The 24296-nt window shown below is 47.3% G+C and overlaps 1 protein-coding gene across 3 annotated transcripts in view; it reads right to left on the bottom strand.

Moving 5' to 3' along the window:
* Positions 1–511: 511 nt before the first annotated feature.
* SLC4A5 (solute carrier family 4 member 5) overlaps positions 512–24296 on the bottom strand; it is a 97611-nt gene continuing 73826 nt past the window's right edge. For 2 of the 3 annotated variants that reach the window (XM_045979542.1, XM_045979543.1), the window contains 10 exons: positions 20965–21078; positions 19574–19735; positions 18588–18766; positions 17316–17388; positions 10711–10779; positions 9876–10049; positions 7638–7790; positions 5771–5855; positions 4643–4710; positions 2393–2480 (listed from right to left, as the gene is read on the bottom strand). In XM_045979542.1, the coding sequence (XP_045835498.1) occupies positions 4676–4710; positions 5771–5855; positions 7638–7790; positions 9876–10049; positions 10711–10779; positions 17316–17388; positions 18588–18766; positions 19574–19735; positions 20965–21078 (1044 nt within the window). In that variant the 3' untranslated portion in view covers positions 2393–2480; positions 4643–4675. Of the gene's footprint in view, positions 2481–4642; positions 4711–5770; positions 5856–7637; positions 7791–9875; positions 10050–10710; positions 10780–17315; positions 17389–18587; positions 18767–19573; positions 19736–20964; positions 21079–24296 lie in introns of all 3 variants that reach the window. The other variant, XM_045979541.1, reaches the window with a different exon arrangement.

The raw sequence follows: 24296 nt of genomic DNA, 5'->3' as shown, positions 1-24296 counted from the left end.
AGCTTAATCTACAAGATTCATTTAAGTGGTGAGGCTTATTCCGGGTGTTTTCTAAACCATGAAGTTGAATTTACACATTGTTGGATTTACAGAGGACTTCTTGACGTGCTTGATGCTCCCTGCTTTCTATACAATTATTTTTTCTTTTTCAGTGCGTGTGTGTTTGATTTGACAGATTGGAAGGTATTTGCTGGGCACAGTTTGAGGCTGGGATAGGTCCTGTGTATTCTCTCTTCTCTACCAGGGCTGAGTATTTTGGGGAGGTGGGACGAGAAGGCAGACAGGGATGTAATTTGGATCGACAGATCCTCCTGCTCCAGGCAGCTTGAGGTGGAAAGAAAAGAACAATGGGGCGCTGACTTCTTCCTTTTCTTCTGCCAGCTGACTTTACTCTTTTGATAGTTTCCTGGGTATGAAAGAGGATACTTTGCTGCAGATGTTTTTGTAAGCGAGATTCAGCTCATGTCCATATCCCATGTTTGCTGACTAAATTATTAAACATGGAGCAAGATGAGCAGACAGGATTAAGTTTTATTGAATTATAATTACAAGTGGAAAGAAGTTCTGACCTACGACATGAAGTAACAATATGTCAACCTGTTAAGAGCTGTCACAACGAAAATGTTCGTGTGTATACAAAATATAAATGACATGTAAGGTGAAAGTGACAGTGATCAATTTACAACAACCACAAAATTAACATTGTAGTTTCCAACTTGTTTGATTAATCAAGCACATTTATTCTGAGTCCATAACATTTCTACAGTTTCATTTGGACAAAGTACTATTGGAAATCTACCAACTTTTAAAACGGAAATGTTACGGATTGTTAGAACTTCCGGGATTGGTGCAGCTGAAGATACAGAATTTATCCCTAAATTCAAGTGATGGTTCTGGGTTAGAGAGCAGCTAAGTCATTTTGCTGCGATCAGTACAAGTAGGAGAGGTGTAGGGCTTTATCTCTTGACAGTATCCCTTAGAAGGGAGCTCTGAGATTTAACTTAACACAGTTTTCTAGGGACCAGGCACTGTATGAAGCTCTGAGGATTGCAGGCGCAATTGGCTGTCCTCATACCCAAAGTGTTAATCATCTAGTATTGTTTGTCTTTAAAAAAACAGAAAAGATTGAAGAAGAAAAGCACCTGCTTTGGTCACCATGAGTACATGTAGTAACTAACCAAAGTGATTTCCTCAAGACCGAAATGCGTAGTAGTTTTGGAGAAAGGAAATGTCAGCTGCACTGTGGCTGTCAGGCACATAGTGGGTGGTAAATAGACAAAGTTGGTGTTAAGTGGGGATTAAAGATAGACTGATAAGTTTCGTGAGGACAGGGTTTGCCTCCGTATTAATGACTTATTAATCTATCCAACTTCCAATCATTCCTTTAAAGTACTAATCTAATACTGCAAAGTTATAATCTAATATTTTACATTAGCACTGCCTAACATGCAGTGGTCCTGTGGATGGGAGTTTGACTTTGGGAACAAGGTCACTGGAAACTTAGAGGAAGGACCAACCCGAGAGTAGACAGAAGTCTTATTCTGGTTGTGAAAAACTAGTGATACTAATTTAAAGGATCATTTTGTGGACGTAATGTGGTTGGGAGTTTTCATTTTAACAAGAACAATTTTATTTTGAAAACATTTGCCTGCTCTCATGCATTTGTTTTCCATTAGCAGACTTTGGGCACTGGCTTCTCAGTCTGGGGAAGCTCCAGTCACACTTCCGTGCTGGCCTTGGGCCTAGAGCCCATGCAGATGGTGCAGACTTGCCGTAGGAGCTTTAGAAAGCTGCATGAGATGGGAAGGCGAGATAGGGCATTTTATGTATTTCTTAGTGTGTCCAGTTGCAAAACAAATTTTCCAACTTTGGTCTGTTGAAGTATGAGCATTTTAATGGTTTTTTTTCAAGACCTTCTAGATACTTTAAAATCTAAGCTTAAAAAAAATCTAACTGGTATTTGTTTCAATAAAAATTTACTATTGCTCCCTTTATCTTAGCTATATTTTGAGAGGCAAGCATTGTTTTCATTTCAAGAAACGTTATCATTTCTATCCTGGACAGCATTTTAAAATAAGGTATTACGTTTATATTGGTTGTTTTTTTATAACTACAGAAAGAAGGAGACAGCTTTGTACGTAAGTAGTACTTTTCACCCATAGATCAGTTTCCTAGCAAGTGGAATGACTCCGTCTGCTCAGCAAATAGGGAAACCGGCTCAGAGAAGTTGAGGGGCCTGACCAGGCCTCACAGTGAAGATGCAACCATGTCCTCCCACAGTGAAGATGAAGCCCTGTCCAGGGGCAGCTGCATCCTAGAGGGTGGTCTCGCCGTCAGTCTCTCTTCCGTATTTGTCCACGTCTGTGAGGTCACAGTCGGACTCCATCTCTATCTTCACCTGTGGCACCATGAACACTGGGCTCTGTGAATAGTTGAAAGCAGGCGAAGCTGGACAGGAAATTCTGAAGTGCAATGTGATGCTGAATGAGAAAAAGAGGGAAGGGAGAGTGACTGATCCAGTACTCGGTGTTTTCCACGCTATCCCCCAGAGCAGGGCTCTAAAGCAAGTTGTTTTGTCCTTGCTTATGAACTCTTTTTTTTTTTTTTTAAAGATTTTATTTATTTATTTGACAGAGAGAGATACAAGTAGGCAGAGAGGCAGGCAGAGAGAGTGAGAGGGAAGCAGGCTCCCTGCCGAGCAGAGAGCCCGATGCGGGACTTGATCCCAGGACCCTGAGATCATGACCTGAGCCGAAGGCAGCGGCTTAAACCACTGAGCCACCCAGGCGCCCGCTTATGAACTCTTAACGTCATGGCAACAATCCACAGCCTCTGTGCTTGGCCTTCACTGTGCTTTGCTGAGGTAGTCTCGCCCGGAGTCTCTGCCCAGTCTTCACATGACCGCCAAGGGGAACTTTCGGGATCAACCGTGTAAGAGATAGAATCCAAGCTCCTTAGTTTGGCCAGTTGGGGCCTTTTATGTTTGCACTCCTGGTTACTTCTAGTCTGACTGCCCGTCCAGCCCAGCAGTCCTCCCCGTGTATCTATTTTCAAATGGTATTTCAGGCATGTGCCCACTGCCTGAAATGTCCTTCTTTTGTCACTTTTCTTCTTTATTCTGCGCACCTGGCAGTCTCCTATTTATCGTTCTTGGTCTTTCCAGATAAGGCAGATCCCTCCCTCAGACACTGCTTTCTCTTACGTGTACTCCCTTGTTCTCGGCACACGGAGCTGTATATCTTTGTTCGTAGGCCTGTCTCTAGGCTCCCAGGGATTAAGCATCATGCCTGGTAGACCTCCGATGCTTAATCTTTATTAAACTAGATCATGTTGCTGAGTCTTTTCCTTCACTGAAATGGAATCCTGTTCAGTGCTCTCTGGTCCCACCTACTTACACAGAGCTGGTAAAACACCAGTGAAGCTGTACCAAGTTTGTACTGGAAATGCCCCACCCTGGTCCCTATTTTCTCTCCACGGACTGAAGTTGGGGCACTTAGAGGTTCAATTTGGTGTAGGCTACTTAAAACTAAAAAGTTGGGATAGACTGCTTTTCTCCCAACACCTTTATATATAAAAATCAGTGGCATTCATGTAATGGTGTAGGGACCCTGACTGGGGAGGTGGGATGAGAAGGCAGGCAGGGATGTAACTTAGCCCTGTGACACTCCTGGGCTAGAGTGGGCTTGGGTTCGCTACTTAGGGGGGTTCATTACGGGATTTCTCTTCTCATCTTGGCAATGTGGTAACAGCTTTGACTTCTAACTCAGACGATCTCGTGCATGTTTTCTAAAATCTCTTGGATGAGTGCATCTAAATCTGGAGGTTTATCTCCCTATAGGCTTGGGATAGACTATGCCTTGCTTATGTGTGATATAGTACAGTGATGCCCATCTAGGTTAGGGCACCATGTAGGAGCACCTTACTGTCTTCCCCAGTAACAGCTGAGGCTGACTTTCTTGCCCTGGATTTCTCTTCCATTTCTGAGCCCTCGTTTTCAGTCATCAAATTGTCCACTTTTTCTCTGGCTTCTCATTAAGAACACTAAGGTATCACAGTTGGCACAGGGAGCCCTGGAAACGGCTGGGAATCTTTTTGACTATTCTCTGCATTTATTATTATTATTATTATTTTTTAAAGGAATCTCTACACCCAACCTGGGGGTTGAACTCACAGCTCTGAGATCAGAAGTCGCCCATATTCCACTTAATCTTTGATATTTAGTTAGGTTTCTGACCTTTGCTAATTAACCATGCTGTTACTTTATTCCACATACTTTAGTCCTGGAGTACCTGGTGGTGTGATCTTTGGGCTCATTTATCCTGACATTCAATAATACATGCTTAAGTCATGTGTAGTTTTTCTCTGTTGTTTTTTCCCCAGTGTTTTTAATTGTACATAGTATTCTGTGATTCCTTTTCTAAAGTAGAACACCTTTGTGTACTGTAATCATGTTATGTCAGTAAAAGGACAGATTTGTTACTTGGCGCCAATAATCAGGTCCAACCCCCTCTGTCTCCCAAGGTGGACGAGCAAAGGCCTTTTCCGGAGACACTGGCTAACCTGGGAAATTAGCCCCTCCACCTTCCTGGCCACTGCTTAAGTCTCTTCTCTAATACCCAAGGAGTCTACTCATGGCCATTACCTTCGGTCGAGTTCTGAGTCACTGAAGGACGAATCAGAATGAGTAACTCCAACTGGAAGATCTTTTTCCTGGCGGGAAAATGAAAACATCAGTTGTGGAGCTGGTTTGAGGATGATACTGGAGAAGACCTTTCTCCAGTGCTTCCCTCTTGTCTTCCTCTTCTCCAATCCCCACAGCCAACACTATGCAAGAGGAAATCGGGGGCCTCATGGGTGCCTTCTGGCTCAGTTACTCCTTCCCCAGAGGGCTCTCAGCCAGGATAGGTGGGTGTGGGGCAGGGCCAGGGCAGAGTGAGAAAGGGTGATGGAAGTATACAAATGGGAAGGAGAGTTAGCAACTAAGAAAGAAGAGGTACCAATGACAGAGAGAGTGATGGGAAGCCCCTCAAGGAATCCCCTGGCAGAATCTTAATCTGGGCCTTTTAGGAAAGTGACAAGCCCTACGCTAGGAACACCAAGGTCGGGATTCAAGTGGGAGCCTCCTGATTACCCCGGGGATAGGCTATAGTCTTGATAACAGGACTGTCCTCTGGTAGGGGACCAAAGCTGGGAGGGAGTAAAGGCAGCCACAGAACACCACAGGATCTTTGTAAGCAAGGCTTACAGGCAGCCTCCCTTTCAGCAGGAGGAAGGTGCTCATTGTTCATACTGAGTCACAGCCCAGCCACTACGATCTTCCCTGCTAATTTATGATCCGAATGCTATGCTACCTGTTTCTCTAAAGGGAACAACTGGCTTGGATTTGAACCCTCAATCATTTTCAACAACCACTGGAAAGCATGGGAGGCTCAGTGGGTCGTGTGTGGATTGATGTGGTCTGAAACAATTCAAGGGAGGGCCAGATGGCGCCACAGGCCTCCGGAGGCACCAGGGGAACTGAAGGAATGAGGGGCTTTGCCTAAATGGAAATGAAGCTTGATCTCAGGCACCTGCAGGGTTTGATTTGGGGATTCCATTGGTTGAAGTCCGAATCCTTGGGGCCCAGTTCTCACTGAACTCTGCCTACCACAGGAGTCCTCTAGCATCTAAGACCATTAGGTCCCCCTGAGTTAAAGATGGAAATTCCTTGGAGGAAGAGGTGGAGAATTAGTAGTAAGTAGGAAGGGAGAGACACCATGTGTTTACTTACTGGCAATGCAGTGGATACCATTTTGGGGATCTGATTGGACACTTTCCATGGGAATCTTTATAACTGAGGGAGAAGGGAACTGGGGCTGGAGAGAAATAGTGGGAAAAGCTGATAAACACCACTAATTACAACAGCTTTCACTTTCTTGCCAAGATGGAAAATACACGCATCCACAATGTGCCAACCACCATCCTCTCTACATCCAGTCTAAACAGTTAGGGGGTGCTGCAAACACTCTGGGGCTCACTGAGGGGGTAATCATAGCCTGCTGTCCTAAACAGGACAGAACTGTTCCAGGAACATTATCGATCAGAACAGTGTCAACTATCATAGTGAGCAATCTCAGGAGTGAATCTCGCACAATAGCTGGTGTTGCTGTAAAGACGTGTAGAATGAATTTATACAAATTGAGTCCCATTTTTCCATTGAATGTATCATGCTTTCCCCCAACCCTGGAATAGTTCCTGGCATGTGGTAGCCACTCAAATATTTATTAGATGAATCAATGAAAGAGTATTTGTCTTTAAAAGGCACTTAGACTCTCAGTTTCTTTGTTCTCAAGGCTTGTCCTTGCAAACCATCTAAATCATCAATGAAAAACATGTGAATGAATGATGGGCCTCTTTCTACCTAGAAGAGGAAAGCAGTTAAGGACCAGGGGAGTTTGAGTCTATCACTACCATCAGAAGATGGTCTAACTGCCACCAGTCAGCAAGGATTTGCCTATGAACTTGGATCTGCAAAACGCAAAAATCACTAGAAGAGTTCCAGGTGGATGCAGGGATGTGGGTTCTGGTCAGACCCAGAACGGGAGCCAGGTGTGTTGCTAGGTGGCATGGGCAGCTTAGCATGTTGGAAGTGATCAAAGTCAGGACAAAGGGCGCCTAGGTAGCTCACTTGGTTAAGCCTCTGCCTTCAACTCAGGTCATGGTCTCAGGGTCCTGGGATCAAGCCCCGTATGGGGCTCCCTGCTCAGTGGGGATTCTGCTTCTCCCTCTCATTCTGCCCCTCTCCCTCCTCTTGCTCTCTTTCTCAAGTGAAAAAAATTTTTTTTAAATAATAAAATTTTTTTAAAAGTCAGGAACAGTTTTCTTAATTCCCTTTCAGACATTTAGCCATATGTCCACCTCAGGTGAACCACTTCCATTTTGGAGGATTGTTTCATCATCTCTAATGAGTACTTGAACTAGGAGATCTTTCTGCTTCACATTTTGTGACTTACTCTTAGTTCTGGACTGGCTTCCTGTCTATTGATTCCACGTGTTTTAGAGGTGGGATGGGGAGGAAGCATGAGAGAAAAAGGGTAGATGGGGCAACCAGGTGGTCCCAAGAATCTGGGGAATGTAGCCATTCTCCTTTCAGTGAGGACATTTGCCTCTCTCCCCACCTTCTTCCCTGATACCCCAGGGGCAGGCCAAGCAAACATTGTTCCTAGTCCTTCCACCTGTCTAGGAGTCCAATCTACTAACTGGTGTCCATCAGACTCTTCCCCTAAGACCTGCTCCATTCTTTGGAGGTTAGTCCTCATAACGTCCCCCATGATGGAGCCGGGTCTTCTGCCCTGTTCCATCAAGGACCTGAACTGCTGTTGGTAACAGCCCCGGGAGCTCACAGAATTGGAAATGAATGCGTGTGGCAAACAGCCTTTCCCTGGGTTGGGGGAGGGGTTCATTCTGAGGCTATTCCCACAAGCAGACAAGCTCTCAGCACCCCACACCAACACAGGCAGAAGACTCAGCTCATCCCGGACTAGGCCCAGGTGATCACAGCTGGCCACCTGAGAGCCCACCCTCTTCCTGGCCTGGGCAGAAGTGGAGGGAGGGTCTCTTTATCGCTTCCCTCAGCCCTGGGCTCACATCCTCCCCACCTCCTCGTCACTGTCCTCATGGGCCCCTTTCCTTCTCTTCTTTTTATCTGTCTCCTTCTTCTCCTTTTCTGGAAGGATGTTGTCAATCCAGGCCAGATCATGCTGGGAGAAGATGAGGTCCAGAAGCCTTCGAACGATGATGAGGCCCAGGATCTGTGGTGAGAGTTAAGAGAAAACCCTGAGATCAAGGCCCCAAACTCAGACATTGTTTTTTTCTCCCTCGGCCAGCTATATTTAGGGACTTCCTCTGGTATCTTTGGAGCCATCTCAGAGCTCTGACAAACCATCATTTACCACCTGCCCATCTTAGTTCCTCTCAACTGGCCTTTCCTCAGTTGAGTGGCAAAGCCTACCATTGAGCCAGGGCACAGAGCCTGTGACAGTTGAAGTGGGGAGCCAGGCAGAGACCGAGGGGCTACAGAACTACTACAGTTGTTTTTTTTAAAATCAGTGATCCTCAAACTTGAGCTTCCATCAAAACACCCGAAGGGCTTGCTAATCCATACACTGCCGGGACCCCCCCCCCAACAAGAGGTCCTGAGTCAGCGGGTCTGGGGCCCAAGAATCTGCATCTCTAACAAGTCTCCCAGGAGATGTTGATACTTCTGGGTCAGAGATCATGCTTTGAGGCCCACTGTCCCTCTGTCCCTATTTCTGAGGGCTGCCAACCTCTGTTAACAAGTATAACGTCCACTGAATAACATGTTCTGGAATATTGGGAATTTCTACAGTAAAGTCTAGAAAGTTTGGTTCTGCTCAGCATACACAAAAAGGGGAAAAATGTGTGCTTTGGGGAAAGGATTAAACACTGGACTTTTAATAATTAACTCCATGGGCCCGGGGTAACTAGTTATAAATATTGTCCCTTCACTACCAAGAACAGGCCACTAAATGAAGTCAGGAAGAAAATGAGCTAGCTGGATTTAACTCTGGCTCCTCACTGACCTGCTTCTTGGGAGCAAGTAGAGCTTGAGAGCTGGACAGACCTGAGTCTTAAAAATCCTGGGCTTTGAAAACAAATTAGTGGTTCCTAGGGAGGGGCAGGGGTCGGAAGAGGCACCGTCTGCATAGAAATGGCCTGGCGGGAGCGCCTGGGTGGCTCCGTGGGTTGTGTTTGATCTTGATTTCAGCCCAGGCTGTGAGATTGAGCCCCGGTCGGGCTCCGTGCCAGGCATGGAGCCTGCTTAAGATTCTCTTCCTGCCCCTCTCCCACTTGCTCCTGCGGTCGCACACACGCTCTTTCTCTCTCTCTCTTTATTTCTCTAAAAAAAAAAATGCCATGAGGGAATTTTCGGTATGATGGAACTGTTTCTGTATCATGACTATGGTTGTGGAACCACTAGTCTGTGCATTTGTCAAAACTCATAGAACCACAGAGTGAATTTGGATCACACACACATGCTCTCTGAGCCTCAGTTTTTGTTTTCTTTTTCTTTTTTTTTTTTTTTTTAAAGATTTTATTTATGTATTTGACACAGAGAGAGCACAAGCAGGGGGAGAGAGAGGCTCTCTGCTGAGCAGGAGCCCGATGTGGGGCTCGATTCCAGGACCCTGGGATCATGACCTGAGCCGAAGGCAGCGGCTTAACTGACTGAACCACCCAAGTGCCCTAGAGCCTCAGTTTTCTCACCTGTAAAATGGGGTTAGTAGTAGTATTTTTAAGGCTGCTGTGGACTAAATGAAACAACACTCCACACATGCTAATCGTGACTATAATTTCCTTTCCTTTCCCCTTGTTACGCTAAATCCCATGAGGGCCCTACTGGGGAGGATCCATTTCCCTTGCCCTGGAGTGGTGGTTCTCAACCTTGACTACATTTATGCTCACCTGCAGACTTACTACAGACACCAATGCCTGGGCTTCCCCAAGAGATACCGATTCAATTGATGTGGGGTGAGGCCTAGGCACACAGTTTTTAAAAGCTCCCAAGTGAGTCTAATGGTCACCCAAGGTTGAGAATCCCATGTGGGCACATTTCAGATCCCATCTCTGTGTTCTCACTCTGGCCGCCAGTCCAGCCCTTCAGGCTTTTCCCCACGCATTAGCCCCCAGGCTCCTGCATGGTCCCCCTGTGCCCCCCTCTCTATCTGGCCTGGACTCACTACCCGAATCTTGTTCTGCGCTTGCCTCTGTGACCCGGAGAGCATCAAGCCATCTGCACCAGCAGACGGCCCCACTGGGGATGCCTGCCCAGTCCCAGTCGTTGCAGTGGGCTGGGGAGCCCGTTCCCACCTTACCATGACGGGGAAGATGATGGCAGCCACCGTGGACTTGAGGATCCAGAGCACCGCCAGGCAGAGGATCTGCACCAGCGTGAAGAGGTGGATCCGGCGCAGGGGCACGTGCCGCAGGAAGGCGTGGTCTGGCTGGTGCTTGGCCGGCATGAGGAAGAGCTTGCAGCGTTCCCAGAACTGGCGGAGAGTGTGAGGCTCAGTCAGCATTGGGGACCCCGGGAGGGAGGTGGCCCTGCTGGGAGGTTGGGACCGGGGAGGGCGGGATGTGGTGGGGTCTCATAGGAGGTAGCTCCTTGTCTGGACTAAGAATGCCCAGGATGGGGGCTGCAGGTCTAGGAGGACACTTAGGGAGCCCTTTGGGGAGGAGGTCTGGGCCCTGCCTGGGGGTACAGCCCTGCAGCTGGCCACACAGCCACACGTGAACCCTGCCCCCAAAATGCAACTAACTGCAACACGAAGATATCCAAGACATCTGTACATCCTGCTAAGTAGAGAACAAAACGTTTTCTTCTGCTAGAGTTGCCTTAGAGAAGAAGAGAGATGTAGTGAGATGCTCATTGGACTCAGCCCCATTGGGGTGGGAATCCTGAGCCTGTTTCCTCGTCTTTAAATAGGTTTCACAGCACCTACTTACACAGAATTCATTACAGAACACCTATGAAGGGCCTGCTGTAGTGACTCGACTTGGCACAAAGTACATGGTAGTATCTTTATCACCATTATTTCTCCACTGATCTGGGAAAGTGAGCACTTGCAGTTTCGGGAATATGGCAGCTGACATGGAGAGCTGATTTGGGTCAGAGCAGCCTGGGGCTGGGTGGGGTGGTGAGAACCTTACCTGGATGCCATTGAGGGAGGCCACGCCCATGTAGAGGAAGACTCCATACAGCACCGGCAAGGGAATGTACTGAAACGGGAGGGAAGCAGAGTTGTGGATTGGGTCTCTGCTCCTGGCCAGGCTGTTGGCCGCCCTGTTCTGTATGATGGCATCTGCCAGGTCACAGAGGTGGCCTGGCCTGCCTTGGCTTTCCCCAAGCCGGGAAGGAGCTAATGCTTAGGGGAACTGAGCCTCTGACAGCAGATCTGGAGCCAGGGTGGGTGGGGAGCACTGCCCTGCCCCCTTTTGCCCGTGCAGCGGTTCCCCCAGCCCGACCACCCTGTTGCCCTGCTCCCTGTCCCGGCCGAGGCCCTGGGGTTTGACTGAAGACACACCTTCTGGAACACAGGAAAGCTTCACAGAAAGCCTCCTGCTGATTCTTATCAGCTACTCTCCCCTTCCAGCCCCAGCTGAGGACCCGCTACAAAGCAGCACTGCTCTGGGGACCTTTATTGACCTGATCTCCATCAGCAGAGAGTACATGCAGATTAACAAAAATTATACACCCTACATAATCGGATTAGAAAGCAAAACAGATGTGTATAGGTAAACCAACCACCATTAATTGCCAACTAACTGCTAATGGCTTGGTGGGCATCCTTTTCTGATCAGGCTCACAGGTAGTTTGTTAGCTTTTTAAAAAATAAAACCGTATCACTCATACTGTTCTTTTTTTTTTTAATTTGACAGAGAGAAATCACAACTAGGCAGAGAGGCAGGCAGAGAGAGAGGAGGAAGCAGGCTCCCCGTGGAGTAGAGAGCCCGATGTGGGGCTCTATCCCAGGACCCTGGGATCATGACCTGAGCCGAAGGCAGAGGCTTTAACCCACTGAGCCACCCAGGTGCCCCCACTCATACTGTTCTACGATCATCACTGTGACTCTTTAGGAGTCTTTTAAGGTATTTCTCCACTGTCTCTCTAAGCTGTGTTTCTGCTTCTTTCAAACCCCCCCCCAACTTTTTTTTCTCTTTTTTTGGAGAGTATATGTGTGAGAGCTGCAGGGGGAGGGGTGGGGAGAGCAGAGGGAGAGGGAGAGAGAGAATCTTAAGCAGACTCCATACTATGCCCAACATGGAGCCCAATGTGGGGCTTGATCTCACAACCCTGAGATCATGACCTGTGCTGAAATCAAGAATCAAACACTCAGCCAACTGATCCACCCAGTGCTTCCTCCTCCTTCCCTTTATCTGCCTCTTTGACATGTGCCACTGTGAACAAGGGTTGGCTTTGATTCCAGGGTGGTCATATTGGAACATGTAGACAAATACACTCTTGTGCTCAACTTTTATTCATTTATTTTTATTTATTATTTGACAGAAAGAGACAGAGAGAAATAAGGAAGACAAGCTGGGGGAGTGGGAGAGAGAGAACCGGGCTCTCCACTGAGCAGAGAGTCCAATGTGGGGCTCAATCCCAGGACCCTGGGATCGTGACCTGAGCTGAAGGCAGACGCTTAACGACTGAGCCACCGAGGTGTCCCTGTGCTCAACTTTTAGATGCCACTTAGGATGTCCATAAATCCTACCAAATAAGTAACCTCTTTTATCATAAGTTAGACTGGCCTCATTTTCTTTTTAACAGAAACCATGATTTGGACCCATATGCTGTAAACCTCAATCCAAGACATCTGATCTTAAAGAAGGGAAATATGGCCACTGCATCATTCCATTTGTACATGGCTTATGAGATTTTTTGCCTAATTATGAAACAAAGTAAAAATTACCATGAACAATACTGTCCTAATCATTCTCAAAGTGTGGGAGCAATTGAGAGAGAAATAAAATCTTACAAATTTCAGATGGCTTGAAACTTCCCTTTGATCATGACCTGAGCCGAAGGCAGCGGCTCAACCCACTGAGCCACCCAGGCGCCTGGGATCAAGTCCTGCATCAGGCTCTCTGCTCGGCAGCGAGCCTGCTTCCCTCTCTCTCTCTCTCTGCCTGCCTCTCTGTCTACTTGTGATCTCTCTCTGTCAAATAAATAAATAAAATCTTTAAAAAAAAACCAAAAACTTCCCTGTGGGTGGGAATGCAAGCTGGCAACCACTCTGGAAAACAGCATGGAGGTTCCTCAAAAAGTTGAAAATAGAGCTACCCTATGACCCAGCAATTGCACTACTGGGTATTTACCCTAAAGATACAAACGTAGTGATCCAAAGCAGCACGTGCACCCGAATGTTTATAGCAGCAATGTCTACAATAGCCAAGCTATGGAAAGAACCTAGATGTCCATCAACAGATGAATGGATAAAGAAGAGGTGGTGTATATATACAATGGAATACTATGCAGCCATCAAAAGAAATGAAATCTCACCATTTGCGACGACGTGGATGGAACTATGCTTAGCGAAATAAGTCAGTTGGAGAAAGACAACTGTCATATGATCTCCCTGATATGAGGAAGTGGAGATGCAACGTGGGGGGTTTGGGGTATAGGAAAAGAATAAATGAAACAAGATGGGATCAGGAGGGAGACAAACCATAAGAGACTCTTAATTTCACAAAACAAACTGAGGGTGGCTGTGGGGAAGGGGGTCGGGAGAGGGTGGTGGGGTTATGGACATTGGGGAGGGTATGTGCTATGATGAGAGCTGTGAAGTGTGCAAACCTGGCAATTCACAGACCTGTACCCCTGGGGATAAAAATACATTAAATGTTTATTTTAAAAATTTAAAAATTATTAAAAAAAATTCCCTTTGGACCTGAGGAGAACTGCACTAAGTCATAGAGAATTTGCAGTTACCAGTGCCTCATCAAAAAGTCATGCATTAACCCTAGGAAATTATCTCCGGTCTTGTCATTTGCAGGTTCAAGCAGTGTTCTCAGCAAACCCCAAAGGTCCATGACATCACACTGACAAGTGTTGGGGCTGTGATCTAGAACTGGAGATTAATCCATGCAAATCTTCCTTGGATCCCCCAGAAAGCCCTTTTCAAACAGTAATGAAAGAGTAAAATAGAAAAAAGGTGCCTCGAATGTTAGATTTCTACTCTCTGTTGGAGGAGTCGACAATGATCACAGTCCCACAAATGTAAGGACACTGCAGCCTTCCCATATGACTTGAAGCTGAGACCATGAAAGCAACTCATGGGGTTCAAAGAGGGGGCTTTTCATATGGCCAGGGGTTCCCTGGAGGCGGAAGGCAGAAATCCACAGTCCTGAAGAACAGTGGCAAGGTGGGAGCAAAACATGAAACAAAACAGGACAATGCTTGAGGGCTTGAGAAGGACTGGCGGTTTGCAGAACTGACTGGGTAAGATGTTCATGTTGCCCATCAGATACGTGACCACCTCATCCTCCAACGCCCTCATTTGGTAAGATAACCAAAGATTTGCAAATTGGTGATGACAGGGCTGAAGATTATCAATGATCTTCTAGCAGTAAAAATCGCAGTGTCTAAATCAGGGCAACCATCCACTGAGAGAGAGATTTCATCCCTTACTGCTCCAAGTGTGGCCTTTGGGCCGGCATCATTGGCATTGACCGTGAGCTTGTTAAAAATGCAGAATTTTGGGGGCGCCTGGGTGGCTCAGTAGGTTAAAGCCTCTGCCTTCGGCTCAGGTCATGATCCCAGGGTCCTGGGATCGAGCCCCGCATCGGGCTCTCTGCTCAGCGGGGAGCCTGCTTCCTCCTCTCTCTCTGCCTGCCTCTCTGCCTACTTGTGATCTCTGTCTGTTAAATAAAATAAAAATTTTAAAAAATGCAGAATTTTGGTTCTACCCATACTTACTGAATCAGTACCTTTTTTTAAGTTTTAATTCTAATTTCAGAATAGTTAATATACAATATTATATTAGTATCTTTCTTTAACAAGATTCCCAGGTAATTTTTTTCATATATATATTTTTTCACATATATACAGATAAATAAATTTTTCATATATATATGAAATACATATGTATATGTATGTATATATATATAATTTTTTTTGACCGTCAATGTTGGGCTTGAACTTGTGACTCTGAGGTCAAGACCTGTGCTGAGATCAAGAGTCAGATACTTAACCAATTGAACCAACCAGGTGTCCCTCCAAGGTGATTTTTATACACATTAAAATTTGAGAAGTGCTAGAGCAGAATTCTACTGGAGGAACTGGTACAAAGGTATAGTTAAGAACTGATTTAGAAACGTTGATAAAAATAGAAACACTAATAACTAGGATCCAAATTGTACCCTCTAAAATTTATAGCCCTAAAGAGCTCTCTCCCTTGTTGGCTATATAGACAAGAATTAAAGGTCCGAGGGTGCCTGAGTGGCTCAGTCAGTTAAGTGCCCAATTCTTGATTCGGCTCAGGTCATGATGTTAAGGTCCTGGGATTGAGCCCCATGATGGGCTTCATGCTCAGCAGGGAGTCTGCTTGAGGATTCTCTCCCTCTGTCCCTCCCTCTCTCAAATAAATAAATAAAGCTTAAAAAAATTAAAGTTCTTCAACTAATATCTTCGGTAGGCAGCTCTCCAATGTATGTTCTCTGAATCGGGTATGTACTCAGCTATGCCTAATTTGACAGACATGGGCAAATGATACAGTGGCAAAAAGGTAAATAAGCTTTATGGATAATTTTTTTAAAATACTTTTTTATTTACTTGAGAGAGAGCACAAGTGAAGGGGGAAGCAAAGGGAGAGGGAGAAGCAGACCCCCCACTGAGCAGGGGAGCGGCTTTGTTCCAAGAATTCTGGGATCGTGACCTGAGCCAGAGGCGGATGCTTAACCAACTGAACCACCCAGGCGTCCTGGAAGATTTTTATTGGAAATAAATGCTGGGATTAAATCTAGGACCTCAGATCTAGGTTAAGTTATATTTTTCTTGAATTGGCTATACAAAATATCTTTCCTTTAGCCTAAAATTAGCCTTACTACTTTGAACAGTAAGGGATGAAATTTCTCTTTCAATGGAGGGTTGTCCTGACTTAGACATAGTGACTTTTACTGCTAGAAGATCAGCGACAATCTTCAGCCCTGTCATCACCAATTTGCAGATCTTTGGTCATCTCTCCAAATTAGTACAAGTGTCAAAATTAGTACTAGCGTCAGCTAGTGACAATGCTTTAATCATTTAACAATTTTGAAACCCAATCTTTTTTCTGTTGCTGTTGTTAGAAGTGGTTTTATTTTGCTTAGTTAAGATGGGAGACATTTGGATAGTTGTCAGGCTGTGATGGGAAAGGTCTGCCTCAAGGACACTTGAGCTCTCATTCCCAGAAGCAGTTTTGGGTGGAATCAGTCTCTGAAGAAGTGTGTGCAAAGTTGCTGACTTCCTCTGAGAGCCTATCTTTATAAAAAGATATAAAAATATAAACAAAAAATGAAAATATATACCCTATATACTTTAATACAATCAAATGAGAAAACCTAAATCAACAAAAATCTAGATAGGTCTTCTCTGTTATAAAATTTATCAAACAGATTAATTGGTGGTGAGTAAAATGATATTATATTTTTTCTACTCTTATTATAAAAGAACATGGGTAGAATTTTTTTGAGGGGGGGATAGGATTTTTTCAAATCGTTTGTCATTGAATACAAAGACAATATCAGAGTCTCTGGAACCATGCAGACTCACGGAAAGTTTTCCATGATGGCCAAAGTAATAATTAACATTTCCCCATATCTGGCTTCAGAAGAGACCAAAGCTAGTGACGCTTTGATCAGAAACTTCTAGCCTCCAGAACTGTAAGAAAATAAGTGTTGTTTAGGCACCCTGGTTTGTGGTATTGTGTTATGGCAGCAAATGAACACAGCAGATGAGTGGCTGAACTGGAGAGACGGAGAAACCTAAGCAGAGTGTTCGCGGATGCCCACTCTGGGTGTACTCTCGTCTGACTTCATCTCTTCCAGTTGGACTGGGAGGATGCGACAAAAAGGAGTTTCAAACTGTGGGGGGTGGGGGGGGGAAACAGTTATGTGCCCAGGACATGCAGGACAGAGGAGCAGAGAACAGAGCACAGGAAAATCTACAAAAGCCCTCCCCTTGTAAGTCTGACACTTCAGAAAAAGGGTGAGCAAGGAGGGGTCTAGTGAGCCATAAAACTCAATGTGGAGACACAACCAGGGCAGGAGGCTCCTGATCTAAGCAAGGATGGAACTTGGCCAAGGACACCTGTGGGGGTTCAGTTGGTTAAGCGTCTGCCTTCTGCTCAGGTCATGATCCCAGGGTTGTGGGATCGAGTCCTGCATGGGGCTCCTTGCTCAGCGGGGAGCCTGCTTCTCCCTCTGCCGGCAGCTCTCCCTGCTTGTGTGTGCACGTACTTTCTCTCTCTCTCTGACAAATAAATAAATAAAATCTTACAAAACCAAACCAAACCAGGATGGGACTCGGCCAAACTTTCTGAAGGAGGAGCATCTCCAGAAAAGGGAGGGTAGACCCTGGGAGGAGTGGAAAAGAGCAGTGAGGATTGTCTAGTGCTGATAAGTGATGCAAAATTCCAGAAAACAAGGATGGTGATGAAACATCTCTTTGGGTCCTGCCTCTTGAGGGTGCATGTGGAGACCCTCTCCCCACCTCTGAGGCATCGGCCAGTGTTTCTTAGGGGGACATGGCCCTGGTGGAGGGTGCAGAGCCTCACCTTCAGGATGGGAGCCAGGAAGACAGAGATGCCCGTCAGGATGAAGACGATGGTGCCAGTCACTCTTTGCTCCCTGGCAGACAAGGGCACACGGTCAGGGGGTACTGGGAGAGGCTCCCTGCCCATTCTAGCCCTCTGGCCCTGTGTGTGCACCTAATGGCTGTTTCCACGCCCCGGCCTCTGCCCTGTTCCCCATTCCAGGAAGTACACCCGCTGCCTGAGGCCCAGCTGACCAGCACATGGGAAGAGAAGGAATCCTGACCGAGGCAGCTGGAGGGGCGTTTGGGAGGGTGTCCAGGGCAGTGACTAACAGCAGAGGCACTGGAGCCAGACTGACCTCAAGCTCGGTTGCGTGGCATCAGGCGAGGCCCTACATGTCTTCTGCCTTGGTAGAAGCAAGAGAGTGAGTGGTAGCTGTCTAGGGAATTGTGAGGCTGAAATGGGAATGTGCACTGCTTATGAGCCCTGCCCTTCGAGGCAGGAAGGTCCTTGTCTGTGGGGCGTGACTAACAGGACTCAGAGGGAGGGGGTCTGGCTTCTGGCAGAGCAGGCGAGAGGGGTGGGAGTGCCCAGGCCCAGGCAACAATCCAGGTGGGGGCTGGGGACTTGGGGGCAGACTGCTCAGGCCCAGTCCTCTGGGGTCAGGAGTCTAGGAGGGGACCCTGCCCTGGCCAGAAAAGGAGCCCCCAGGGCAGGCTGGGTAGCCCAGGTATCCTGAGGCAGTGAGGAGAAGCTCTCTGGACAGTTAAGAGTCTGGTGTGGGCTCACCCCGGAGACCCTAAGAGATGGAAGATATGTGTGGCCGCTGGGAACAGGCCAGGGAGTGGAATGGGCATGAGAGGAGACTGAGGAGGGTGTGGAGGTGATGGGTCATGGGCCACTGTCTAGGGAGTGGGGGCGTCCTGGGAAGACTGTCTGGAAGCATGGAGACTGGGGAGGACCTGCACCCACAGGATGGTTTGGGGGACGGTGGGGGTCTTGAGGAAGAGGAGACGAAGGATGGGTCAGAGGGGGCTGCAGGTGAGAGGTCATGTGCACGCAGGCCGCGGTGGTGCACTGCTTGCATTCCATCACTAAAAAAGCACCACTTAGAACGGAATTTTTGTCTCCCTCCCTCTCCCTTAGGAATATAACTCCTATCCTCACTGTTCCCGGGCTGCAGAACAAGGGACCTTTTTGCCCAGATAACTTGATGGTAAGAAAAACCTGCTTCCCTTCTCCCAACCTAAACACCCCTGCTCAGGTGGTCCCCAGTCACGGCTCCCCACCTACCTGACCCCCAGGAACTGGGGCTGCTCCCCAGGGGCACTGGTCTCCGTCTCCATCTTGAGGCTGTCGATGTGGGCGATGGAGATGACAGTGGCCGCCACATACCAGGGGAGCCCCATGAAGGAGCACAGCGCCATGAGGATGCCAACCCAGAACAGGTCCAGATGGTAGCCGGCAGCCTTCTGCATGGGGCAGGGGGAGAGGAGAAGCTATCCAGAGAGTCTGCACCAGACCACCTGTTGGTGTGAGGGGGAGGGAGATCCAAATCTCCCCCAGAGCAGCCATTTTGTGGAACCAGGTTCAAAGGCTCCCCTCGGCCTTCATTAGGGACTCTTAGGCTGTCACTAGCCTGAGGTGCTCAGGCATCACCAACCCCATGGTTTGCTGAACTAGGGAAGGGACACAGGAAAGGGAGGAGAGGGTTGTTTAGACTTGTAGAGGCCCTGGGCTTGAGTCCTTGGGAAGGAGGGCTCCTACCAACGGCCACAATCTCTCTGCAATTCTTGAACAAGGGGTCTTGGCCAGGCAGGCTCTAGACCAAGCTCAGAGTAGTCTAGATTGGGATGGGGACAGGGTAGCCCAAATCTCCTCAAACCCAGAGGAAGGGACCAGAAGGGCTAAGGACTCTCCTCAGCCTCATGGTTCTGGGTCAAAATCCCAGATCTACTTGGATTCCCAAGTGCCTGGTCAGGAGGCACAGAGCTGGAAGGTCACTTTGGAAGAAGCAAGGAGCCTGGGCCTAGAGGCCCACCCTGGGTTTCGTCCTGGTCCTTGGATAATCACTCTGGTCCTGGCAGCCTTACCTGCATCTGGAGGTCACATCTCCCCCCTTCCCCCGCCCGCACACACACCAGAACCCCAGACTTCTGACCTCACATCTTGCTTTATAAATGGCCCACATTTTGACAGAAGCACCATCTCCCTTCTCTGTTCCTTCTGACTTTGTGGGAAGAAAGAGGTTGTGCTCCTCCTCCCAGCAGCCGCCTTACCCTCAGCTTATTCTCCTTCCGGTTGACTATGACGGCGGTGATCTGCTGGTCCATGAAGATCAGGATGGTCACCAGCAGGGCGGGCAGGACGCTCGCCAGGTACACCCACCATGGGTTCTTCCCAAAGGGGGCCACGAACCAGCCTCGGTCAGGCCGCGTGGGCTGAGCAGAGCAAATGGAAACAGCCCTTTCCTCTCTCCCTTGTCCCAGTGCACTTGCTGCCCGGGGCCCCACTCCCCCACGTGGAGTGCTTCTTGAGTGCAGTCTTTTCCCTTCACGATGTTGGGTACCTGCAACTGTCAACGGACCACAGACGCAGACAGACTTGGGAAGGGATGGCGTCTGCTGCACTAGGAGCATTGGGGGCAGCTCCCTGGGCTGATGGGGAATGGGGAGGTGAGAGCCCAGGCCGCAGGGAGGGAGCATGCAGTCACTAACTGCAAGGTAACAAGAAACAGGAATGAGGCCCAATAGGCAAGAATCAGGAATTTGATGGGCGCAGTGCCGGACCCTTCTGCCTCTCCTCTGAGTTACCTGTCTGGGGAGCATTATAGGATGCTCTGTAAAACATTAATTCAGATTAATGTTTTACATTAATTGCACATTAGGACAAGGGATTATCTGTGCAGGAGCTGGGCTGAAATCTCTCTTTGGTTTCATTTAAGAGCAAGAGGTACTTTTTGTGTTTAAGCTCCTTAGGAGAACCCTGAAGCAAGCCCTCAAAGGCAGGGAGGGTGAATTCTAGAACCTTCACTTCTACGCCCAGGGTAGGTGGCTGGTGCTCCCAGGGAGGGAGCCGAGCCTGAGCTTCCCTCTGAGCAAGCAGCACCAGCACCAACGGGTGATTCTCCAACTTGGTGGGCCCTTTCCAGGAGGGGGGGAGGGGGTGGAGCTTATTAAAATGCAGAACTCCAGGATCCATCCCCAGACCTTCTGATTCCACAGGTCTGGTGTAGGGCTGAGCAGATGGCTTTCCTAGCAAGTTCTCAGGTGATGGTGTGATGTTAGTCTGGGGACCACATTTTGAGAATCAGTGTTCTAAGGGATCATTTTCAACAGACCCCCGGTGACTCCACTTAAAGATAGCTGGAGCCTGGGGATCAGAGCCCCGTAAGTGGAAATCAGGGGACTGCTGCTGGGCTGGAGCGGGGTTTCAGCACTTCTCCATGCCATGACTCCACAGCAGGATTTCACTGTGAATATGTCCCCAACCTCCCATGGCAAGGGATCTCCCGCTGGGAGGCTTTGTGGAGGAAGGGCAGGGCATACCCAGAGAAACTCCCAGGTTGTTTGGCTGAGAGTGTATGGAAGTTTGATCAGTCTAGAGGGGAAAGGAGCTGCAGTTGGTAGGCAGACCGGGCTAACGCCCAGAGCAGGGGCCAGGGGCAAACCTTGATGACACTGGGCACGTGCAGTTTGGGGGTCGCCAGGCCGAAGCAGGCATCGATTCCACAGAACAGAAGGATGGAGAAGATAATGGAAAAGTCGGCAACCAGGGCCCGGACCTGCAGGAGGGAGATGCGTAGGTAAGGGAAGTCCCTGCCCTCCTCCCCAAGGGCTCAGTCCTTCCCTGCCAGCATGAGGAGCACAGGTAAGAACTTGGGCTTCGGTGTCAGCAGACTGAGCTCGAATCCTGGCTCTACCCTTGCCAGCCATGTGACGGTGGGGAAGCACGATATCTCTTGGCGCCTCAGTTTCTTCATCTGTGAAATGGACATAATGATAGCACCTTTTCCATAGACATAAGTGAACAACTATAATACACCCAGAGGGCTTGGCATAGGAGAGCGAATGTGGGAACTGTTATTAGTCATGTGGCATGGCGCCACGGCCGAAAACATTTTCTGGTGTGACAGACTGAACTCAGCCGCCATGAAGGGCGGTGACGGCAAGGCTGAACTTAGATCTCAAGGAAGTCCTATCTCCTGAAAATGTATGGCAGAGGGCTGCACTGCCACCTGGGCTGGGAGGGAGGTCCCCGATTCTGCTGGGGACCCCTACTTGCTCTCGGACCGTCTGTCCACTAGAAGTCCTTCACCTCTTGCTCCTGTGTCTCGGGATGCCCATCCTAGGCCAGGTTCACGACCTCACACCCTCTGCCCTCTGACCAACGTCCACACTGCTGCCTTTTCTATGATCTCTTCAAAGAGAGTAGTTTCCAGAGAACAGCAGGGAAAGAAGTTAGGAAGGGCAGGGGCCGGTGATGGCACACTGAATGCATTCCCTTACCCCCCCCCCAACTCCCCTTTAAAATTGTTATTAAAAGAACATATATAATTAAAGAAAAACCCACATGATATAGAAAGCCAAGTCCCCCACTTCACCTTTCCTCACTCCAGATGTACCCGTATGTCTGCTTGATTTTAGTTGTTCTGGTGATTTCTTCCATGTCATTATCTAATACACTATACTTTTATATGTTGATTTACTAATTTAAAGCATGATCTGCTAATAAAGATTTGGCTTACTTGCACTGGCCCTCCTGCCCCTTCTTCAGCCCCAATCTTTGAGAGTTATTTTCAAACACTTTCTATGGGTTTTTCCTTTGTTACTTTCACTGCGTAGTGAAGCCTCTCTTTCTGCTGACTTTGCCATCCACTCGCATGCCCTGTGGCGTGGCTAGCTGCCTCCTTTCTCACCACCAACCCTCCCCATCCTGTTCCCTCTGTGACCCTTCCCTGTGAATCTTGACATTGTCAAAGCTGAGAACACTCACATTCTGTTCCATGACCACATGTCTTTTGTGGTTTATCTATAAGGTGATTCTAAAAGTTGAAAATCAGTAACAGCTTTATATTACTGTGATCATCTAAGCCAAGCAGCGTGCAGGTTTCCAGTAATTTTCCTGCAATATCCCCAGCACTCAGATCAAAAGTTAAGTTAAACCATATGAGTTTGCCATTCTTTGTAGGGCAAAACAGTCTAACACACTCCATTTCGCATGGTCTGACCTAGCGTAAAGATGGATATGATAAACAGCTGTGTACTCCCCATACCGTAAGAAATGAATATACACCCATTTAGTTGATGCCTCTCTGTGATCCAGTTATGGCATCCCTGTCTCTGCTCTCTAGAGAGATCCACTGCTCTGAATTTGGACTTTATTATTCCAACGAATGTCTTAAAACTTTTAGTAAATATGTACATAGCCCTAAACAAAATATGGCATTTTTTACATGCTTTAAAAATTTTACATAAATGGTTTCATATTATTTGTAATCTTCTGCAATTTGCATTATTGGCTCAACATTATGTTGGTGCTATGTTTCCTTGTGGATCAATACGGCTGTAATCTACGTGCATATGTGCTGTAGCTTAATACATGATTATTTGGGGCACCCGGGTGGCTCAGTGGGTTAAGCCTCTGCCTTCAGCTCAGGTGTGATCTCAGGGTCCTGGGATCGAGTCCCGCATCGGGCTCTTTGCTCAGCGGGGAGCCTGCTTCTCCCTCTCTCTGCCTCTGTGCCTGCTTGTGATCTCGCTCTGTCAAATAAATAAATAATAATCTTTTAAAAAAGTATTATTTCCCATTTATTTCTTCATTCTTCTGTTGATAGATCAACTTAGATTATTTTCTTGGTTTTCCCCTTAGAATCAATGCTTCTTTGAACATTCTTACACACATGAGGATTTCTCTGGGGTATATTTCTGGGAATGGAAATGCCCACTGGAAAATCACAGCCGTCTTTAGCTCTACCAGACAGTGCCAACAACTCTCTGCATTGCTCGTGTCTATTTACGCTCTCAACTCGCTTTTCACCTCCCACACTTGGTGTCCCAAGACCTTCATATCTTTACCAGATGGGTGTGAAATGGCATTGTCTCATTCTTCTCTGAAACACTAAATTTCAGGAGGCAACAGGGCAATTTGTAAGAATGTAAGGGGGAAAACGGTGATAAAAGAATTTCCTGCTATGTGAATTATATTTCATCCTCCAGGAAACAGACACTCTCAGATGCAATCGGTGCTCTAGATCTTTTACATAAGAGGTGACTTGGATACGATTTGGTTGGAAGTAGTGAGGAAGGGAGTGAATTTGTCTTGACGATGCATTTGTGTGGCAAGCACAGGATTTTTTCCACAGCTCATACACTGCAAAACTTCCTAAAGAGTCTTTTATTTAGTCTTTTGAAATATTGAGAAAAATTCAGTGATTATCAATATTACCATCATTATCATGTGTAGTTGTAGTAGCAGGAGCAGTAATATTTATTTAAGATGGCTTTAGGAGAGGGGTGCCTGGCTGACTCAGCAGAAATGAAACTCTCACCCTGGGGGTCATGACTTTGAGCCCACATTGGGTGTAGAGATCACTAAAAGTAAATAAACTTTAAAAAGATGACTTTAGGAGAGTGCTCGTAGGATTTATGGTGGGAGAGTGTTGCTAAAATTCTTCCGAGCTCCCCTCTCTAAGGCACAGCTTTGCTCATATATGCAGATGCTGTTTTGATTAATTAATGTTTTATTCTCACCACAGGAAAAAAATGCAATTCAAATTAGTATTTAGCATTTTAATAGCATAAAAGAATAAAGTCCTTAGGAATATATCTAATAAAAAGTGTGCAAGAGCTTAAGGCCCAAACCTGAAAAAAATTATGGAGAGAAAAAAAGACCCAAATAAGTTGTGAAGCATGCAGTAGTCTGGATCAGAGGACTCCAAACGTAAAAGGTGGCAATCCTCTCCAAATGGACATTGAAGGTCAAATAATCCGATCAAAATTC

Source organism: Meles meles, chromosome 15, assembly GCF_922984935.1.
Source record: "Meles meles chromosome 15, mMelMel3.1 paternal haplotype, whole genome shotgun sequence".
Classification (NCBI taxonomy): domain Eukaryota; kingdom Metazoa; phylum Chordata; class Mammalia; order Carnivora; family Mustelidae; genus Meles; species Meles meles.
The sequence above is the reverse complement of the archived record's forward strand: the minus strand, read 5'-3'. Positions and strand labels throughout refer to the sequence as shown.